This window comes from Balaenoptera musculus, chromosome 3 (assembly GCF_009873245.2).
Source record: "Balaenoptera musculus isolate JJ_BM4_2016_0621 chromosome 3, mBalMus1.pri.v3, whole genome shotgun sequence".
Taxonomy (NCBI): domain Eukaryota; kingdom Metazoa; phylum Chordata; class Mammalia; order Artiodactyla; family Balaenopteridae; genus Balaenoptera; species Balaenoptera musculus.
In genome coordinates, this window is record NC_045787.1 from 7,501,389 (window position 1) to 7,520,522 (window position 19,134).

The 19,134-nt window shown below is 43.2% G+C and overlaps 1 protein-coding gene across 4 annotated transcripts in view; it reads right to left on the minus strand.

The window, feature by feature from the left end:
• SEMA5A (semaphorin 5A) overlaps window positions 1–19,134 on the minus strand; it is a 528,372-nt gene that overhangs the window by 105,776 nt on the left and 403,462 nt on the right. For all 4 annotated transcript variants that reach the window (XM_036846398.1, XM_036846396.1, XM_036846394.1 and 1 more), the window contains 2 exons: window positions 11,824–11,941; window positions 3,354–3,535 (listed from right to left, as the gene is read on the minus strand). In XM_036846398.1, coding sequence (XP_036702293.1) covers window positions 3,354–3,535; window positions 11,824–11,941 — 300 coding nt within the window. The remainder of the gene's footprint in view (window positions 1–3,353; window positions 3,536–11,823; window positions 11,942–19,134) is intronic.

Here is a 19,134-nt window from a genome sequence, read left to right on the forward strand (position 1 = left end):
GGCCTATGGAAAAGGTGAGCGGAGGGCAAAATCCACCCTTGTGGCTTGCCTTTCCTTATCTGACGGACCTTCTCCTCTTGGGCAGGCAGTGCCCTCACGCCCTGGGCTCCCATATGGTGTGGTCACCCAACGTGCTTTTCGGTGTTAGTGATGTCACAGACAACTCGCCCAGAGGTCTCTGCATTCTAAATAGGCTCCTGGAGAGAAGATAACACTTAAAAAAATATCCTACATGAAGTGAGGCAGAAGAGTTCGGAGACTGATCCAAGAAGCTTTCCTGGTGCTTGCTTTTTAAAATTTTTTATCTTTTTTATTGAAGTATAATTGATTTCCAATGTTGTGTTAGTTTCAGGTGTCCTGGTGCTTGTTTTAAAATATGAAATATTGCTGTGGTCACAGTGCTATAGGTGATGCAGGGAAGGGAGGACCAAATTGAGTATAGTTGTAAAAGAAAAATCAAACAAACAACAACAGAACAATATACAAAGGAGACAGGAAACCTACTCCACAGACCACACTGTTTGAACCATTCTCCGGGTTACCCAGCAGCAGACGTTAGCTGAGCTGGGACGTTCTGAGTACAGCGCAGAGCAGAGCTGTGTGATTAAGGACTTGGCGTCTATCTCCCAGCTACTGTCAAAGCGCGCAGTAGTGGACGCTGTGGTCTGCCTTTCTCCGGATGCTGAGGGTGTTGGTGGTTACTGCTCTCAGGTGAGAGGATCTAACAGCATCAAGGAGCTGCCAGCTCTGGAGCGCCCTGTGCGGCCAGCTGAGGTCTTTGTGCGGCCTGCAGCCCAGCTCTGCCCAGCTTCCTGCTCCCCTGCACCACCCCAGGGGCAAATGCTCAGAGCCCCCTGAAGTTTCATTACCGCACACAGACGATCTCGCCATCACTGGTTCTCCGGACCAACCCAGGACAGACACAGGTTTTGCTCCTAGAGAAAAGTCCCCTAAGAAGGTATAGGTAAGGACTTCCCTGGCGGCCCAGTGGTTAAGACTCCGCGCTTCCAATGCAGGGGCTGCGGGTTTCATCCCTGGCCGGGGAACTAAGGTCCCACATATATGTATGTAGAACTGAATCACTTTGCTGTACACCTGAAACTAACGCAACATTGTAAATCAACTATATTTCAATAAAAAAAAATTTTGAAAAAAGAAGGTATAGGTAACAAACGTTGAAAGTTGTGGACTTATTGTGTTTAGATGACGAAGTCCTGTCAAGGCTCCAAGCCTTCCTTGACGTTCTACCTTTCTGCTTAGCTAGCTACAGCTCTCTCTCTCTCTCTCTGTTCCTCCCTCCTGCCCCAGGAATTAGAATTCAGAAGTGACATACACATTCCTGTGTTCATTTTAATTATAAAATTAAACCAGATTTTCCTGATTGATAGGAAGTCTGACTTGACCCTGGTTTGATAATAAAGTCTGGCTTAGCTAATTACCTTATATTGTGGGTTCATTTCCATAAATTGAATGCCTTTAATCTGCGGCTCCAAGATAGTGAGAAAACAAATTTAAATGACGTGATACGATAAAAGCATTTAATCAAAGATATTATATTTGCAAAGTGTATTGAATTAGCAATATTTTGAATTTCCCAACACTTGCTGAGTATATTGGATTAAACAATTACAATAATAAATAAAGAACAGGTTTAATTTAGCATCATTAGATCAGCCTTTGTAAAGACTTTTGGATGTACTTTGCACAAATTGAGGAAGCACTTGACGTTGCTGACTGAGCCAAAAAATATGGGTTTGTAAGTTAGGTGGTTTCCAGTTTTTTGCTTCCAACAAAATTGAGGCCAACATAAACAGGTTATCAACTGATAAAGGGCATTAAAAAACAATCTCTGGTGTTAGATTACCGTACTTTGGGCTGATAACTTCAAAGGAATATGTAGACTAGGAGTCCCCTGCTGCTAGAACAAAAAACATTTGCTGCCAACCGGCCTAATCCATTTGCTCCATTGTCTCTTTCCTTTGACAGCATCAGTGGCTTCCAATGGTTAGAAGCGAGTGAGTGCAATGGGCCGTCTCTCCAGACCCTGCCGTGAGGTGGTTCATAAGAAAGAGGGCAAATCTCAGATAGAATCTGGCGACACATGCGAAACTGTGACATGGCCTGTGTTTGTAAATGATGGAGTCCCAGCTTCCTATCCCTCAGGCATGCTGAAATGTACACTCATGAGAGAGTCACATCAAGCAGATGTGATACTGCTGACAGCAGACAGCTGCTCTAGCCAGCTTTCTACTCAGAGCAGGGAAAGGTATCCTACTCTGTTATCATGGCAGACACTACCCCCCAATCCATGCAAGGACAGAGATGCATGCACAGGGTATCAGCTCACGTATTCTTGGACACCCCTTAATTCATCAACCAAAATTTACCCCTAACAGCCCATATACCAGTAAGTGCCTCTCTCGTGCACATTTGGAAAGCAATATGCATTGTTAGAAGTGGGCTCCTCTGGAGTGTGAGCGCCAGTGTAGGATAGTTTTGGTAGCTTCAGAAGCGGCCCCTGGAGTGATATTCCTGAATCTGTAAAGGACAGATCTAGGGTAGCAACTAAAGTTCCTGTGATGTAGCTGTGATGGGACAGCTGTCACTCACAATGTTTGTACTTGGACAGTGTGGTTTCCGGGTGCGGTGGTCTTCATAGCAAGCTTCTCACCTGCCCCCTAAAAGAATGGTGATAAACTAGATACCTCTCAACTACTTGTAAGCTGGCATCGAATTTTTTTTTTCATCAAAATCTTCAAAAGTAAAAAAAAAAAAAAAAAAAAAAAGCTTCAAAAGTTGCAAAGGTATAATTTCTGTTACGTCACTAGTTAAATGCGTGAGGGAATTTAAATGCCATAGTGATTTTTGATAGCCACCTTCCCATTTAAAAACCTGATGAGCAGGGTCTAATTAAACATTCAGAAATTTTATGCTTTTCCTTCTTCTAACGTCGTGCACACTCAAAATACTTTCCCTAATCTAACAACGAACACATGAATAGGTTTAGATTTATCTCAACATATAAACAGGTTTAGAATCTAATTTGTAATTTTTTAAATTGAAGTACAGTTGATTTACAATATCGTGTTAGTTTCAGGTGCACAGTACAGTGATTCAGTTATACATACATATGTATATTATATATATGAATACGTATATATGTATATTACAAATCTAATTTGTAGTTTTAAATCTGCTCTCATAGATCACATCATTTTTAAGTGGTAAGTGTCCCTGTCTTTTTCTGACATTTCTCTTGAAGAGGGAAGGCATGTATTAGAAGTGGTTTCCTAAATTCCTCTGCAGGCTGAGCTCACTCGTGAGTTTAAGCCCGAGTGTTGCGAGGGACACACCTGGAACAGTTAGCGATCTCCATGCGGGGGCCCTCGCACTGCCAGCCGCCGCACTGGGGGGCCGGGCTGTCGCAGGAGCGGGTCCGGCAGAGGCAGGATCCCACGGTGCTGCCGTCGGTGTGCGTGCATGGCGTCCACGGAGACCACGCGCCGAAGTGCCCATCCACGGTGAGATTCCTCATCTAGGAAGCAGATACAAACATGGGTGTCAGAAAGGGTTAAGGCTGCAAACATAATAGGGAAAAAATGAAAGGTCTCCCACAGGACCATCAGAACTCATCTGGAATATTTCATATTACGATTAAAAGGAGAGGAACAGGGATGTATTTTGAAGTAAAGCAGCAGAGGTCATCGGTGGAGACAGTGATGGAGGAGAGGGAGGGGAAAAAAGAGGCAGAGGGGAGGAGGGGGCAGAAGAAAAGAAGGGTAAGAAGGCGGAGGAGGAGGGGGAGGACGGGGAAGGATGTAACGACTTGTCAATCAAGCGAAATCAGGATTGTTCACTCATGTGAGAAACCCAAGGAACAAGAAGAATTGGAGTGAAAAATCACATATGTACTACTCTGTTGCATTTTTATGTACCTTAAAAAAATGAAAGATTGGTCAACTGGCATTATTTAAGACCTGGCCTCAAAAGTCACCTCAAACTGACAACATTTAATTTATAACATATTAAAAGAGTGTGTATTAAGCCACCGGAACCTACCAGCTGTCAGGTGTATCCCCTTTAAACCCGTCCTATATCCACCCTCCAGGAGTTTCTAAGCTGGCGAGGAGGAGCTGGACCGCTAATTATTACTGCAAGTAAATCCAGTGATGGAGCTCTGAGCAGGGGCCGTGGGGCTCTCGGCAAACTCGCAGGATCCGGAAGGATCCGGAAGGACGGTTAGGAGCCTGGGCTGGGCCCCGAGCACGAGAGAGGCAGCAGGTGAAGGAGTTGGCCGGGGCTGCCGAGGAGGCGAGCAGCCTGAGTGATGACAGAGGGGAGTGACGCTGCTGTGTGGGACGGAGGGCAAGCGGGCTATAGTGTCGCGGGGACGCGGGCAGCTGGTCCAGAGGCAGCAAAGCGGAGAGCTGAGCTAGGAGCCACGGCAGGGTCTGAGCAGGGGGCCCGGAAGCTCTGTGACATGGATGGTCTGAGGGCCTCCAGGGAGGGAGGAAGGGAGGGGCCTGTCTGGCGGGCCCCCCCACCCCCCCGGCCCATGGTGACTAGGTCCAGGGCAGGTGCGAGACCGGACGATGTCACCGTAAATCTGACCAGGGGATTTTCTCAGGAGCTAGAGTGTCCTCAAGATTTGAGAGTCATGGGGCCCAGCCTTCAGATCACCCAGCCCCAAAAAGGAATCTCTCCTCTGAAAAGGGACAGAAGAAGACCTAAAGTCCAAACCTCCTAAATTTAACATGGGGCCTTATGCATTTCTTAGAAAACATGCCAAACGAAGAGAAGGGATTACAGGTAAGTTACGTGCTTTCACTTGACTCTCTGCTGCCTGCTGCCCCCACCTTCTCGCCCAAATGTTCCCACCCTGGATGATTCTGGGGGATTAAAGACTCATCATTCACACAGGAGGGGACTCCACAGATGAGACAGTTAATTTCTCTGGGGCAAACTGTACCTGCACGACACAGTTTCAGAACAAAGCTGACACCGTATTTTGTGTGTGAAAATCCAAGTGAGCTTTACCTCTGATCTGTATCCAAATACAACAGGAAAGAGTAAACATTAAGTGTGTTCATTTCCTCTGACCTGGCTGGTTGCCCACCTCCAGCTGCCACAGTTATGACTCTATCCCTCTTGTTTCTTATCGGTACTCCAAGGCTTTATACTCCCACTAACCACACCTGGCTATTTCTACAAGAAGCTGGGACCAAAGGGAAGGGATGAAACCGCATGATCCTCTGGATTCAGAGTGATTCACCGGATCCCACCCAGAGTGAGGGGATGCACAAAGGCAGGTTTTTCCTAAGAGGAAAATATCCCCGTTTCTAAGGTCCTGTAACCTCCCCCGTCCCACCAGGATAAAAATACAGCTCCTACGCTGACCATAAGGAGACCCCCGTGTTTTCTTGGAGAACAGACCCCTGCGTGACAAGGGGGTTCACACCACGAATCTCTCCCTGAATTTGTTGTTCAAGCAGCAAAGGCCCTGCCACTTGGGAGTTTCAGGATTCGCCCTCCATCCTTTAACAGCCCTCCTGCTGCCTCTGGCCGAAAGGGCTCTTGTGCAGGTAGAGAAGGGATCAGCTGATGCTCTCACTGGGACTGACCACGCTCACAAGTCCTCACGTGCTCTTAAGTCCAAACACCTGCCCGCTACGTAAATGTGGCTATGACTGTTCTCACCGTAAAAAGCGTGAAGCCCTTGCTCATGGAGCCAGCATCAGTAGTAACAGTGATCACACAGTGTATTTGTATAATATCTACACAGTATAGGTCCATATTATTTTGACTGATCGTGTTGATCCTTACTATTTCTTTGTGAATATGCTCTGAGTCTGGGGAGCCCCCCTCTGCTGCTCTGCCCTCGGGGCGCGGCGCGGGGCTGGGCATGGGGGCTGACGCACCAGCTACCTGTGCTATGTGGTGGGGGAGGCGGGGAGGGGGAAGGGGGCGGGGGGGACCATCCCTCCCTAGTAAAGAGGGGTGATGAGAGTTTCTACCCTTGGGCTGTGCTCGGAGGCTAAGGAAAACAGCACCTGAGTACTTGTCAAGTGGTCGGCACAGGGACTACTGTCTAGTTAAGGGCCGACCAGAGGTAAAAGCGTTGCACGGATCACACAGAAATGATGCTGAGTTCCATTTCGGTTTCACAAATGCAAATATGGTTCTACCTGCCTCCCTCAAGGCATCCAAATGATGCTCTACCTCCGACAAGACCCAGATCTGGGCCACAAGGAAGCCAGTTCCCTAGTCTTCCCCATCTGCTTCTGGCATGTAGGTGACAGCTGGAAGCGGAAATTGGGGACAAGAATTCTTATAGGGGGATAAAAAGGAGAAGGGGGGCTTCTACTACTGCTTGACACAGTTTCACAGTGAAAACATTTCATAACTTATATTCAATTTCCTGGTAGGCTTGGGCCATTGGCTGGCTTTGTACAGGATATGAGGGATTCCTTACTGAGCGGGTTATTGGTGAACAGATAAACTGTGGAAAGGCGGGGATTATCAGAGCACAGGACTGGATTGTGCTTCCATGGTGCTGCTCTGCGTGTGATGTAGGGGCACATAGTTGTGCCTCTTACACCCCAAACACACACACAAACATATATGTCACAGCTCATGGAAAATCGTGCAAAAACCTAAGGAGCTTAAAAGTGAATTTTTAAAGCAACATGAAAAACCAATCAAAAGAGAATATCACCATCCATGTAGTTTATCACATCATGTTGACTCTAAAATTTTACATCAAAAATGTCCTCCTTCTCTGAGGGCCTGCTCTGCTGTGGACTAGACTCCAACCCAGCCCAGAAGGAGCCAGAAGCCTCTAGAATGTTTGCTGGAGGTTCAGGCACAGGGAGCCCACGAGTTACAGAGTATAAAATAACATGGCTTCATGATACCAGTGAGGTTTCAGAGATGAAGATCCAAGTCTCAAGCGCTTGCATTTATGATGGTCCTGGCAGGACTGTGGAATGAACGTGATGAAGGCAACCTGGGCAGAGGTGTGGGTGGGCTTAAGGGACCCATCAAGGGATGCGGAAGCCGCAGGTAGCAGAAACACGGGGAGCTACGACCGTGCTCATCCCGTCGGCTGGTTGGGGAGAGGGGAGGACAGGTTATGGGGGCCTGAGGGAAGAATAGAGCCTGGGAAGGGGCTGCCTGACAGGGGCTGTGATGCGGCATGAAGCCCTGGCCAAAGCTGTAGGCTGAGCTGAAGGAGGGCAGGAAGGAGGACCCCAGCTTCCTTCTCCTGCCCGTGGTGCACACTGGCTAGACCCAAGACAACGAGAAAGCCTGGGAGGAGAGAGAGAACAGTCTGGAAGTGGGGAAGCTCAGGCCCTTGGGGCAGGGGTGGGGAGGGGATGTGGACTGACGAGCACAGACCAGCATCACCACCACCAGAGGCTCTCTGAGGCTTCCGGTTCCTTCCATTTGCCTCCTTGTCTGTGACGGTGAGAAGGGTCATGTGGGTCAGGGAAGTCCTTGTGATTTTTGAATGTCTACGAATCCCCCCAATACTGATTAGAAACTTTTGAAGGGGCAGATGATTTGGGGACCTGCAAAGACGGGTTAGTTCTCTTAAATCCCCCTTGGCTTCCGTTTCCTTGTCTAAAATGCAAAGGAAACAGCACAGAGATTGTTAGGATCTCTATAACTACAAGAGATCGTGAATATAGAAAAATCAAAGATTTGTGAAGTCAGGAGGAAATACAATATGATGGTGATGAATGAAGATGGAAGCAGCAATCATTCAGAATGTTGAAAGAGGACACTTTATGATGGGAAAAGATGTAGAAACTGGCAAACTAAAAGAATAAGTCAGTGACTTGTGGAAAGGGGCCTGCGGGGCCATAAGCTGAGTGCCAGCTGAGGTGGCCTTTGTAGAAGCTAAGTTTATCAGTGAGGTGAGGCACTGTACTGAGTGACGGACAGGTATTATCTCCCTGAATCTTCACAGTATCCCTAGAACGTACACCTCACTTTATAGATAGGAAAACTGAAGCCCAGGTGTCACTCAATAAGCTCAAAGTCACTCTGGTTGTAAAAGACCCAAGAATCAGTCTAAACAAGCTTAATCCAGAGCCTGTGATCTCAGCCATTTCATTGGGTAACGTGATTCTTAGAACTTTCTTTGATGAGAGTCTTATGGAAATCAGCTTCATACACTTTTACCACCAGTTGTGTAACAGCAAAGTTCCCTTCACCTAGGAAATAATGGACTTCCAAGAGCTGGCTAGATCCAACTTTTGTTAACGAGCATAATCCTTAATCCCACTTTTGATTTATTCATGTTCAATTCATTAATTCCCAAATGATGAAGGATTTAGATTCATTTGATGAGCATAGAGGTCCCTGGAGCATATCTTTAGGTTCTTACTGTTCTCCAACCATCATGTTCTTATGACTAAATTGAAGTCTTATACTTTCTATTTGGATATTTTTTCGGAAGTTAAAAGATTTTCCTTTATTTACTTTTAAAGGCTCATGTACCTTTGGTCAGAGACTGTAACAAAACAGGATATTGGATGCACTCTTTGGAGAGGCTTGTCTCATGTTATGACATCAACTTAATATCGTCCTTAAGTCTATCTGTATAAATGAAGTACATGAAGGGAAGATAGCACCTTTGAAGAGAACTAAGATGGAACTCTGTGTGGCCTCTGCAAGATGGGTGAATAGAGGTAATCTTTATTGCCTCTGAATACCACTTCTCCCATCTATGAGACAAAATGGAAGCAATAACATCATGAACATTAAATGAGATACTCCACTGAAAGTTGCCTGACATGGCACTGAGCACATGATCTAAACACCCAATTAACCTCAATTCCCTTTTCCTTCTTTTACAGTTGATTTCAGTGATACCTCTCAGGCTATCTGAACATAATATGCCGATGACTAATGGGTCACCAATCACTGAGTCCACTGATCAGCCACTGCTTTGGGAGATGTTGACAGCTGGGAATGACATCATCTTGTAGACTAGGAATAATGTCAGAAGTACTGGATTTAAGTCGGTTTCTTTCTCAATGTAGTTTCAGAATCTTGTGTAAACCCTTTAGTCTCTGGTCTATGGTACTGGCATCTAAATAAAGGGCTCTGGGCTTAATCACTGCTAAATTCTCCTTTCACTCCAAAGATGATAATTACACAGTAGCCAGGGAAGAATCTGTTGTTTTAACAAATTTAGGTGCTTATTTGGTCTATGTATTTTGCTAGTCACTGCACGATGTATTTTGGAATAGAGACTCACTGTATGACATGGTATGCTAATAACCATATGTCCACACAGGGTGTGGATGACATTCACGTATAAATAAAGCCCAGGTAGATTTTTAAGATTACGCTATCCTTGTTAAGCAATATTGCAAGTTATGCAGGACGTATATATTACTTGAATCACTCTAGGTATGTAAATTTAGATCTTGCTTGAGTACTTCAAATCTCTTAAACCGAGAACAATGTTTCTAATTACAATAATATAAGAAAAGAGAATGTTAACCAATATGTCGGTCAACTATTGCCCTGTCTCCTGGACAAAAGAAATCCATAAACATTTTTAAATAAGGATCTTTAAGTGGAAAATAGTTCTCTGTCTTTACTCTGGCCCATAAAGTCAAGCCTTTCTTCCATTTCAGTCAAAAATTAAAAAAAAAAAAATAGAAGCAAATTACGATTTTAATAGCTTTTAAAAATGCTTCTCTAAGTCTGCTCTATATTAATGCTAATCATTTCATCTAACTCATTTCTTTCTAAGAGATTTTTTGAAAGGGATGTAAAATTAAAACAATATTTGGGTAATATGGGATTTCCCATTTTCTATCTGGTAGCCTATATAAGTCAGAAAAAATATATGTTTTTCTTTCCTGTGGCTTGCTAAAAGTGATATAATTTATTGTCTGTTGTCGGATGCTTTGCATATTCTTATCAGTAGTGTATCTTGATAAATGACAAATTACATTGGATGAGATGACAGAGGTGGTTTTGTGTAATGAAATCACCTCAAACCAGAAAAAAAAAGACCTTGTTATGTATGTTTTAGGGACAGTGGATCAGAGATCACGTCTCAACTACATTTTTCAAAAAGAGATGGTGGAGGGGCAGCTGTGAAACCAGCGCAGGTCCACATCGCCCTCTGACCTTCCTTGAGTTTATAACAGAAGCTGTCCTCTCAGCAGAAAGAAGCAACTTTAGTGATAAACCTCCTGTCGCTTCTTAAATACCAGGTCTTTCATTTTCTGACCGTAGAAACATACAAGACGTACTTGTTATAAACTAAGTGGATGAGTGTGTATTTCCCATTATGTAACTAAGCATGTCCCAGATATCCGCTAAAACAGCCTTGAGTCCTGGACCAATGGCTTTACTGCTTGAGAAGAACTGCTATTATCTTCCACCTTTTTTTTAACCATTAAAACTGTAAGGTCAAACATTTACAAGAAGATGCGCTGATTCTTCTAAAGTGCGTGTCTGAACTTTAGAGCTACATTTCAGATAGTGCACTTTGTGTTTTCTTCAGCTGCAAAGAATTTAAGGTGAACACCTTTGTGCTTTTAAAGAGTGTTTCAGACATTAAGAAGGAACTTCACACAGACAGTGGCATGTTTTAACCAATTTCACAAGACACTGCAAAAAAGTTTGCTTCTAAATTCAGAGATCCAAAGCTAAATAATCGAAACGATTAGCAGCTAACCCCACTGCAAGGCTTTGCTCAGAGCCTGGATGTGGTGATACACCCCCCTCTGCGGTGAAAGGCCTAGATCTCCTGCCAACATTTGGGGAACAACACTGGTTTAATAGCCCTTGCCTCCCTCATGACACTCTGCCTGATTTTCTCACTTACAAACTGAAGGACAGGCTTCGTGACATGTGGCTCAGATAATGGAAAGTGCAGGTTCCTTGATAAGAAGCGGACAGACTGTTCAGATGCCTCAGGCAGTTCTGAACAGAAGGAACAGCACGGATTTAAGATAACAGCCTGTGTCCCTCGCCTTCTCACCTCTGTCTTGCAGAGGTGAGGCCAGAAATGACAGCATGGAGATCAGCAGTGATGTGACAGCAAAGGGACTTACTAAATTTTCAAATATGTTGAAGTCAATAGCTGTTGCTCATATTCTCTGAGAACAGAAAAAAACTTGGAATGACTTGATTGAGGGCTCTAGAGACAAAGGGGAAGAAAGGCTGGATCCTACAAGCGAGGACACAAACAAACTGGCAAAGGAAAGTGTGGAATCTCTTTTCTTGGATTCAGAGTCCGGCTCTAAACACAGGGGAATTTCTCCCTACTCTGCAGGGTTCCCTGTGGGAATGTACACTAGGCTGTTTCTCCCAGGACTTTTTGGGACCCTGAGCAGTAGCGAGGAGACTGTCCCATGTGGGGTTCCATCATAATATCCTTTAGTTTATTCTTTCCAATGCGCTACTTCTCAGCTTCTGGAATTACAGCTCCCAAGGGATATTGATGGGTGTGGAAGTTGCTATTTTATTAATGCTACAAAGGGCAAAATAGTCCACACCAAGCTCTGGAGATAAAAATCCAAGAATCAAACAGAGATGTGGCATCCCATTTTCAAATCAGCACTGTTTTCTCTTAAGATATTTCTCTTCAAAACAGACAGCAAGGTGCCAGCAGGATCCCGTGAGGCTCCGTGCAACGAGGGGCTGAATAAGTTAAGAGAACACAGACTGGATTTGCGAGGAAGGTTCTAATACGAAAATGCATGGACACCACGGAAGCGTGGGTTAGGATTGTAAGACAGCTTGGTTCCCACGGACAGTGTTTCCAGAGCGGGACACACGGACACTCACAGGACAGGCGGAGATGCTCTGCTCCCACTGCATCATGCTCAGGCTCTCCTCCAGGCTCGTGCATTTCTTCATCACCGAATCCCAGCCACAGTAAGGGTCCTGGGCCCCAATGCAGGCGCTGGAAACACACACCAAAGGGTCAAGAGAAAGGCAGGTTTATCTAGTACCATAGACGCAAGCTAAGAACTGACTCTTAGGACTTGACATGGGACCTAGCTATGAGAAACAAAGTTTTCGTCTGCACAGTAGAGAACATAGCTAACTGCATACACCAGTAAGTATCTAATTAAAATTAAATTAATTTTATTTGAAATATCTATTTTTTTCTAAGATCCAGGGCTGACAACCAAATGATTGTCCATGCTAACATGATGCCTTTTGGTGTCATGAACAATCTAAAGTCAGAATCTTGCAAAGGCTCCAGAATACTAGCTGTCATCACCACCACCATCATCATTCTCACCCCCTTAATGACAGGTACTATTTGTTGAACAGCTACTGTGATATATAAAATGATTACATCCTTTATACAGAAACAACTTTTACAGGAATGTATTAATGTTTTCACTTTATTTATCACCATCATAATCATTCTCACCACCACCACCATCATTGCTACTATCATTATAATCATCTTCATCCCCTTAATAATGGGTATTATTTGTTAAACACCTACTGTGATATATAAAATTATTATGTCATTTAACCATTTAAACGACTCTAATGAGGGAGGTATTATTTTAACTTTATTGATGAGAAAAATGAGACACCGAAAATTTCTAATATTTGCCCAAGGACAAACAAATACACCCCAAACCCTGCAACATGGTTGGTTCAAATTTAATAAAATAGAGAAGTGTTCCTTTTGAGTACCTAGCTTAAAAATGCATTAAAATTTTCAATTTAATAGTGGTTTAATATAGCCCTGTCTACAATATTCAACATATTATATCAGAAATACTGTAGATGGTAGATATTTTATTTTAGCTTTGTCTCAACGAAAGAGTTCATATACAACATGGGCATCATTAGATGAAGATTTCAGCCCCCAAGTTATAAACACGATATAATGTAGATGTGGGGAGGGAGGAAACAGACAGAGATGACTGTGACAGAGTCAAAATTATACAGAAGATGACCCCACAGAAATGCAGGCCATTGGACACCTTCTCTCTGAAGGGTCAAGAGGTCAGGTGTGCAGGAAAGGGTTGTGAGGAAAGGCAGGTGAGTTCAGCGCGGAAGCGCCAAGGTCTTCTGAGTTAGGGCAGAGCTTACAAGGGGCTGAATCTGTTACAGAGTTACCAGTTCACCAAGAGTAGGACTAGAAATCATAGCATAGTCATCAAACGTGGGGCCAGGGAGGCAGTCGAAGTAACAATAAGTCATTAATATTAATGATATTAAAAACCCCTTATTAACACATCAAATATGTAAACCTTGCATAAAGCACTGTTCTAAGAACTGGACCTCGATTTGCTCCTGTAAACCTCATAAAACCTTTAAACAGAGTACCTCCGTCAGCTACTCTATTTATTCTCGTTTTAAAATGAAAAATTCGAAGCAGAGAAAGAAGTCCAAGTTCCACAGCTGGGGAATATACATCTAAAGATAATAAATGAAGCAATAGAGGTATAAAACTATTACTGATTAAGTTACCATGCAATTATTGTGTATTAACCAGCCCCAGAAGTTCAAATGGTTAAAACTGGTGCTTCTCACAGCAGGACTAGGGGTGGCAAGGAGTGTGAAACAGTTACCTGTCACCATAACCTCGCTGGAACTTTTTGATAAGTGACCCTGTACCTGTTAAAAGATAAACTGAGGTCGATTAAATTGTTCAAGAGTTTATCTGAGCAAACATGTGGCAGTGCCAAGGGGGCACTGGTTAAGAGGCTCTGCCCACAGGGGCTGAGGAGAGGCTTTTACAGGGAAGATGGAGAAGCAAAGCTCGAAAGTTATTTGATTGCCTGCAGCCTGAGCGGTGCCTTATCTGGGAAAGCCTCGTTGTGCGCTCGCCGTTGGTTGCTCTTAAATTTCATCTTTTCCGATTCCAGGGCATTGACTGGGCGTCGGCAGGACCAGAGCCCCAGTCCTACTGAACTGGCGTCACTGCTGGATCCCACGGTGTACATCACACATCGGAATCCTCTCCGTGTTGGATCCCGTTTTCCCGTCGGGGGGCAAAAAGGGCAAAGTTACCCTTCGAGAATTATTCAAGAAGCCTGAATTCCGTTTCATGTTTCTTATTCAAGCAGTATGACCATGAGACAAACTTAAACTTCCAAAAACGAGGAAATTCCGCCAAGTCCCTAACTTGGCGGCTTCCCCCTTGCAAAGCTGCCTGTAGAACTGAAGCAACGCCACAGGGTTACATGGAATATTTTAAGCTGTTTTCAGTGAAAAGCTGCTTGTAATAACGTCTCTTTCTTCCGATACTGCGGATGGTTCTGTAGATTCTTAAGATTACACTTAAAATACTAAAACTTCTCTACAATCACAAGTGCCCATTCATTAAAAATACCGTTTATATTAACTATGTTTTCCTCACTTAAAATGTTTCATACCATGGGGAACATTCTGACGAGTTCTACCTTTATTCTAAATTATACCTTAAGAAAAACCAGTCATCATAACTTATTATTTTTGGAAGGCGTGTCCCTTAAGGAGATCATGTGGAGAATCACAGACTTCCTATGAATGTAGCCATCATGAAAGTGGCTTTTCTTTAGTCCACTTTGAAAATGTTTTTCTTTGTGTGATGAATATTTTTAATAATTTTTCTCTTATTTTGTTAAGAACCTTAGATTATTCTCATGTGATATATTACCCTGGTATCTGAAAGTATCTGAATTCAGAAAACAAGTTGGTCAGAATCTGAGGTTTAATTTGAGAAGACATTTAGTGAAAGTGTATTTTAGAGCAAATGTATATTTAGATGTAGGTCTTAATTCTAGAAGGATAAACTGCTTTCTTTCTTACAGGAAATTTATCTAATGACATTACAGTTTATATAAACACTTCCTTTACTTTTAAAGTTTGCAGTTACGCTATTTGTTGAGTAATAGAAATAAATGGGTATATTCATCAAAATCTTTCACTGTATTTCTGCAAAGCTGGAGCTAATTACTGCATATGATCCCCTTGCATATTAGATTATCTAAGTATCTTTGACTTCATCTGGCTTGTTTCTGTCACACTAACTGCCATTATGTCAGTTTATTTCTGATATTAAGAACTCTTGCCTTATCAACAACATGTATTCATTAAACATGGGATTTCAAAAGTATTTCCATCATTCATTTATTCAGCACATACTTAGCACCTGCCTTGAACTGATTTTCAGAGTGTTTCCTGGGTGTACCGGGAAACAAAACAGACACAGTCAGTTGTACCCAAAGAACTCACCTCTTAGTGAAGGAAATAAACATTAAACAACTGCCCCGATAGGTATCAACAGCCAGTTGCAAAGGATAAAACAAAAGGGGGATGAGGAAACATGTGGGGAGAGACATTTAAGCTGGGACCAATGAGAGGAACAGAGTGATTGACGTGATATTTTTCAGCAAAAACAGAGTGTTTTGGCAGGAAGACTAGCACAGGGAAAGTGTACAACGTAGGAGGGAGTGAACTTGAGAGTTTGAAGAAACACCTGATAAATGGAGGTGGCGCTTTGGCGGAAGCTTGGGGTGTAGAATCTGCTGAGCCCTCAAGCCTCCCTCCCTAAGCATTTAGGCTCCCTTGTAAGTGCTGCACCATTAAAGTGCTTCCCAAATTGTGTACAAAAATCACATGTCAAATGTCAGTATTTTTATTTGTATTATCATGGTGATGACACTGAGAGAGAACAATTTATCTATTCATGAATAATGGTGTCTTAATACCTAAGACAATCTCAGTTGCTTTATTCTTAACGGCTATGTCACCATATACTTCAGGATCTGCTTTTACTTTGAGTTGCATTAAAAACATTATCTTACTAAAAATAAGACTGGAAAATTCCAATTAGACAGTAACCTTCCTGAGGAATACATTCTAAGACATCCACAAGTCCCTCAATTAGTAAATCCAACTGGAACATATTTTTTTTTCAGTTTCCTCTTCTGCAAAACTAGGATAATACCTCACTGGGCTGTTCTGAGGATTAACTTACATCATGTGGTAGAAAAAAAAGTTTTTTTGAGATGGGCTGCATATACTTATTCTACTTAATCTATAAACATAATTACAAATTAATATATGCTGTCAACTTCTGGGAGTGTTTGAAAACATTCTATACCAAAAATACTAAATCTGTGAATGCCGTGGGGTCTTTATTTAATAAGGCGATGTGAGACACCACAGCGTGTTCCATTAAATGGTGCAAAGTATTTCAGCTACATGTCTGGATCCATTCACAATGTTTTTTTTTTACTACTTGCACGTGCAAGCACAGTGTCATGTGTTGAAGACACAAGGGTCAGGAATGAACTTGCAGTCTAGTGAGGGGGGAAGACGACGTTCATGACCACTGCTTGACAATGTCCTAGTGAGGAATGACTATTGAGAAGCCCTGGCAACCGGTGCTATAGGAATCAGAGGAGCGAGCTGTGGCCCAGAAGAGTTTCAGGAAGAGGTGCTATTTAGGCTGTCCTTTGAATGCAGCTGGGGTTTGGCTGAATCGGAAGCACATCCCTGGTCATAGTGGTTCCAGGAAAGACGACAAGGAGTCATGTGCACATGGCATGATCCTGGGAGCTGAGCGGCTTGGCTGGGTTGAAGTGTCCTTAAGATTCCAGAGAAGTGTACTGATGTGATTAAAATATGGGGGTTTCGCTTAAGCAAGGGAGATTTGGCTGTGGTGAGTAGGATTCTAGTAGATAGTGAAATCTACTAGAAGACGAATTTATAATTCCCAAGAAGAACTAAGATACAGGTACAATTGCAAGAGCATTTTTAAAAGTTAGGACACATGCCAAGTAAGCAAAGACACAATTACCAGTAAAAATATATGTTTACGCTCATTATACATAACTTGCTAAAGGCATTTAATAAATATTCATGTTACATGCTATGATTTGTAGAGGAAATTAATGAACTAAAATTTCAGTTAGTCACTAACACTTAATATATTAAAAACTGTTCGCTATTGGCTTATCATTAAATTACACTGATTAAATTAAATGAGGATTTTTCACATTTCAATTTGCTTTTCTTATTAATTAATTTTTAAAAAAGATTATTATAATAATAATTTTTTAAAAAACTATAGTTCTTCATGCATCCTTTCCAACATGTTAAAGTGAATTATTTATGAATGAACCTTAGATGATGGTGATTCCATATTGACTACAGTATGAATTATCACTGACTGCAGTGCCCTGTAGGAAGTAGGTGCTCAATACATGTTTACTGCATGGCTATGAGGTCACTGCGCCTCTACTGGTTCTCTTTACTTCTAGCCCCAAGCTGTAGGAGCAGTCTCATGCATTCTAGAATCAACTTATGTTTGTTGTACTCTCTGAGAAACTTCTTCAACTTTATCTCCTAAACTTTTTATTGAGTTGCTCATATTAGTTTCTTATTGCTCTTAAAACAAATACCAATTTAAATAATATCAAATTTAAATAATTGATTTGTACTGCCAGTAATACTAAGCAAATGGCTTTTAGTTAAAATTTTAGGGACTTCCCTGGTGGTGCAGTGGTTAAGAATCCGCCTGCCAATGCAGGGGACATGGGTTCGAGCCCTGGTCCAGGAAGATCCCACATGCCGCGGAGCAACTGAGCCCGCGAGCCACAACTACTGAGCCCGCGTGCCACAACTAATGAGCCTGCACGCCTTGAGCCTGTGCTCCGCAACAAGAGAAGCCACCGCAATGAGAAGCCCCGTGCACCGCAATGAAGAGTAGCCCCCGCTCCCTGCAACTAGAGAAAGCCCGTGCGCAGCAAGGAAGACCCAATGCAGCCAAAAGAAAAAAAAAAAAATCTTATTAGGTAGATATAAAAATTTTACAGTGAGGCATTATGGGAAAATTGATAGTTTAAAAAAACAGTGAAAAAGTAGAGGGCATTTGAAGTAAGCAAAACAAAAATGCTTTCTGGAAATCTAGCACTTGCGGTCAGCTTTGGTTTCTGATGTGATACGGACAGTCCCATTTCACCTAATTTTCCTGCACAGATTCCTGAGCTGTTTACTTTGGCCTCTGGGTGGGCCTTAGTCACTGGGGACTTTTCTCTAGAACAAACATAAAATTTTTCTGGAAAGGCCAATTCCGCCCCCTGAGGGAAGCTCTCCAGGGAAGGCAGCCTGTGCAGCTTTGTACTCAGGAACAAAAGGGGCACAGAGACTAAACATGAGCCCTTCACAGCTCAGGGATGTTGAAGTAATTTCCAGAAGTGACTTGGAAAATGCTGTGTCCCTGTGCCTGGGAGGGAAAGAACAGCGTCCACTGGCCTCTTCGTTCAGGGAAAAGCCTACACTCTGGTATTCGATCTTCTGTTGTCTGTAAACTAGAGGTGATTATAGGTTTCTCCAAGTCCACTCTCTCAGTCTACTCTCCTCTCCAGCCAGTCAAGGATAAAATGAAGACACAATTATTTCTTGCCCATCTCATGTTTCTTCAAGAGAAACCGTTCTGTACATGAGGGTTTAGTAGGCAGAATCAGAAGACACAGGAGAGATTGAAGGGTCAGCAGTCAGACCTGAAGACTGTGCAAAGTGTCAAGTCATCCATCTTAAGTTTTACACAAAACCCTAGAGCACAATAAGTCCAGAGAAATTTTTTTATTATTACTATTATTTTGGCTACTTATAATTCACTTGACTTAACAGTCTGCCTGCGACTGAGTGAATGAGGCTTGGGCCAAGGCGTCCTCCCGTGGGGCACAGCCCACCCCAGGAAGGACATCCGCCCGTCTCAGCAGAACAGTTGAGGCACGTGTGGTACCCACCTTGCATCTGGATTCTCTGTTGCCCTCCCCAACCACGTGGGACGGGCAAAGGTAAGCACTTGGCTCTCCTCACACCCGGCCCTGTTCAGCCTCCATCAGCCCCGCTTGTATGCGTATGTACCTGCTCACTTGAGACAGGGGATTACTGAATACCCACCCACAGACGCTCCTGCCCATTGGCTGGGGCCATGTTGACATCACTCACCTACACACAGAACGTGCTCGAGGTAGAGTCTCACAACCGCCAGAAAATCCATTTGCCCAAACAGACCAGAGCGAGGTAAATAACTTAATGCAAGGAGCAGAATCTGGCCTGATGGGCCCTGTACATCTCAGACAAGGTGAAGTTGTTTAAAGGTGGAAGAACAAATTCACAGCAGGT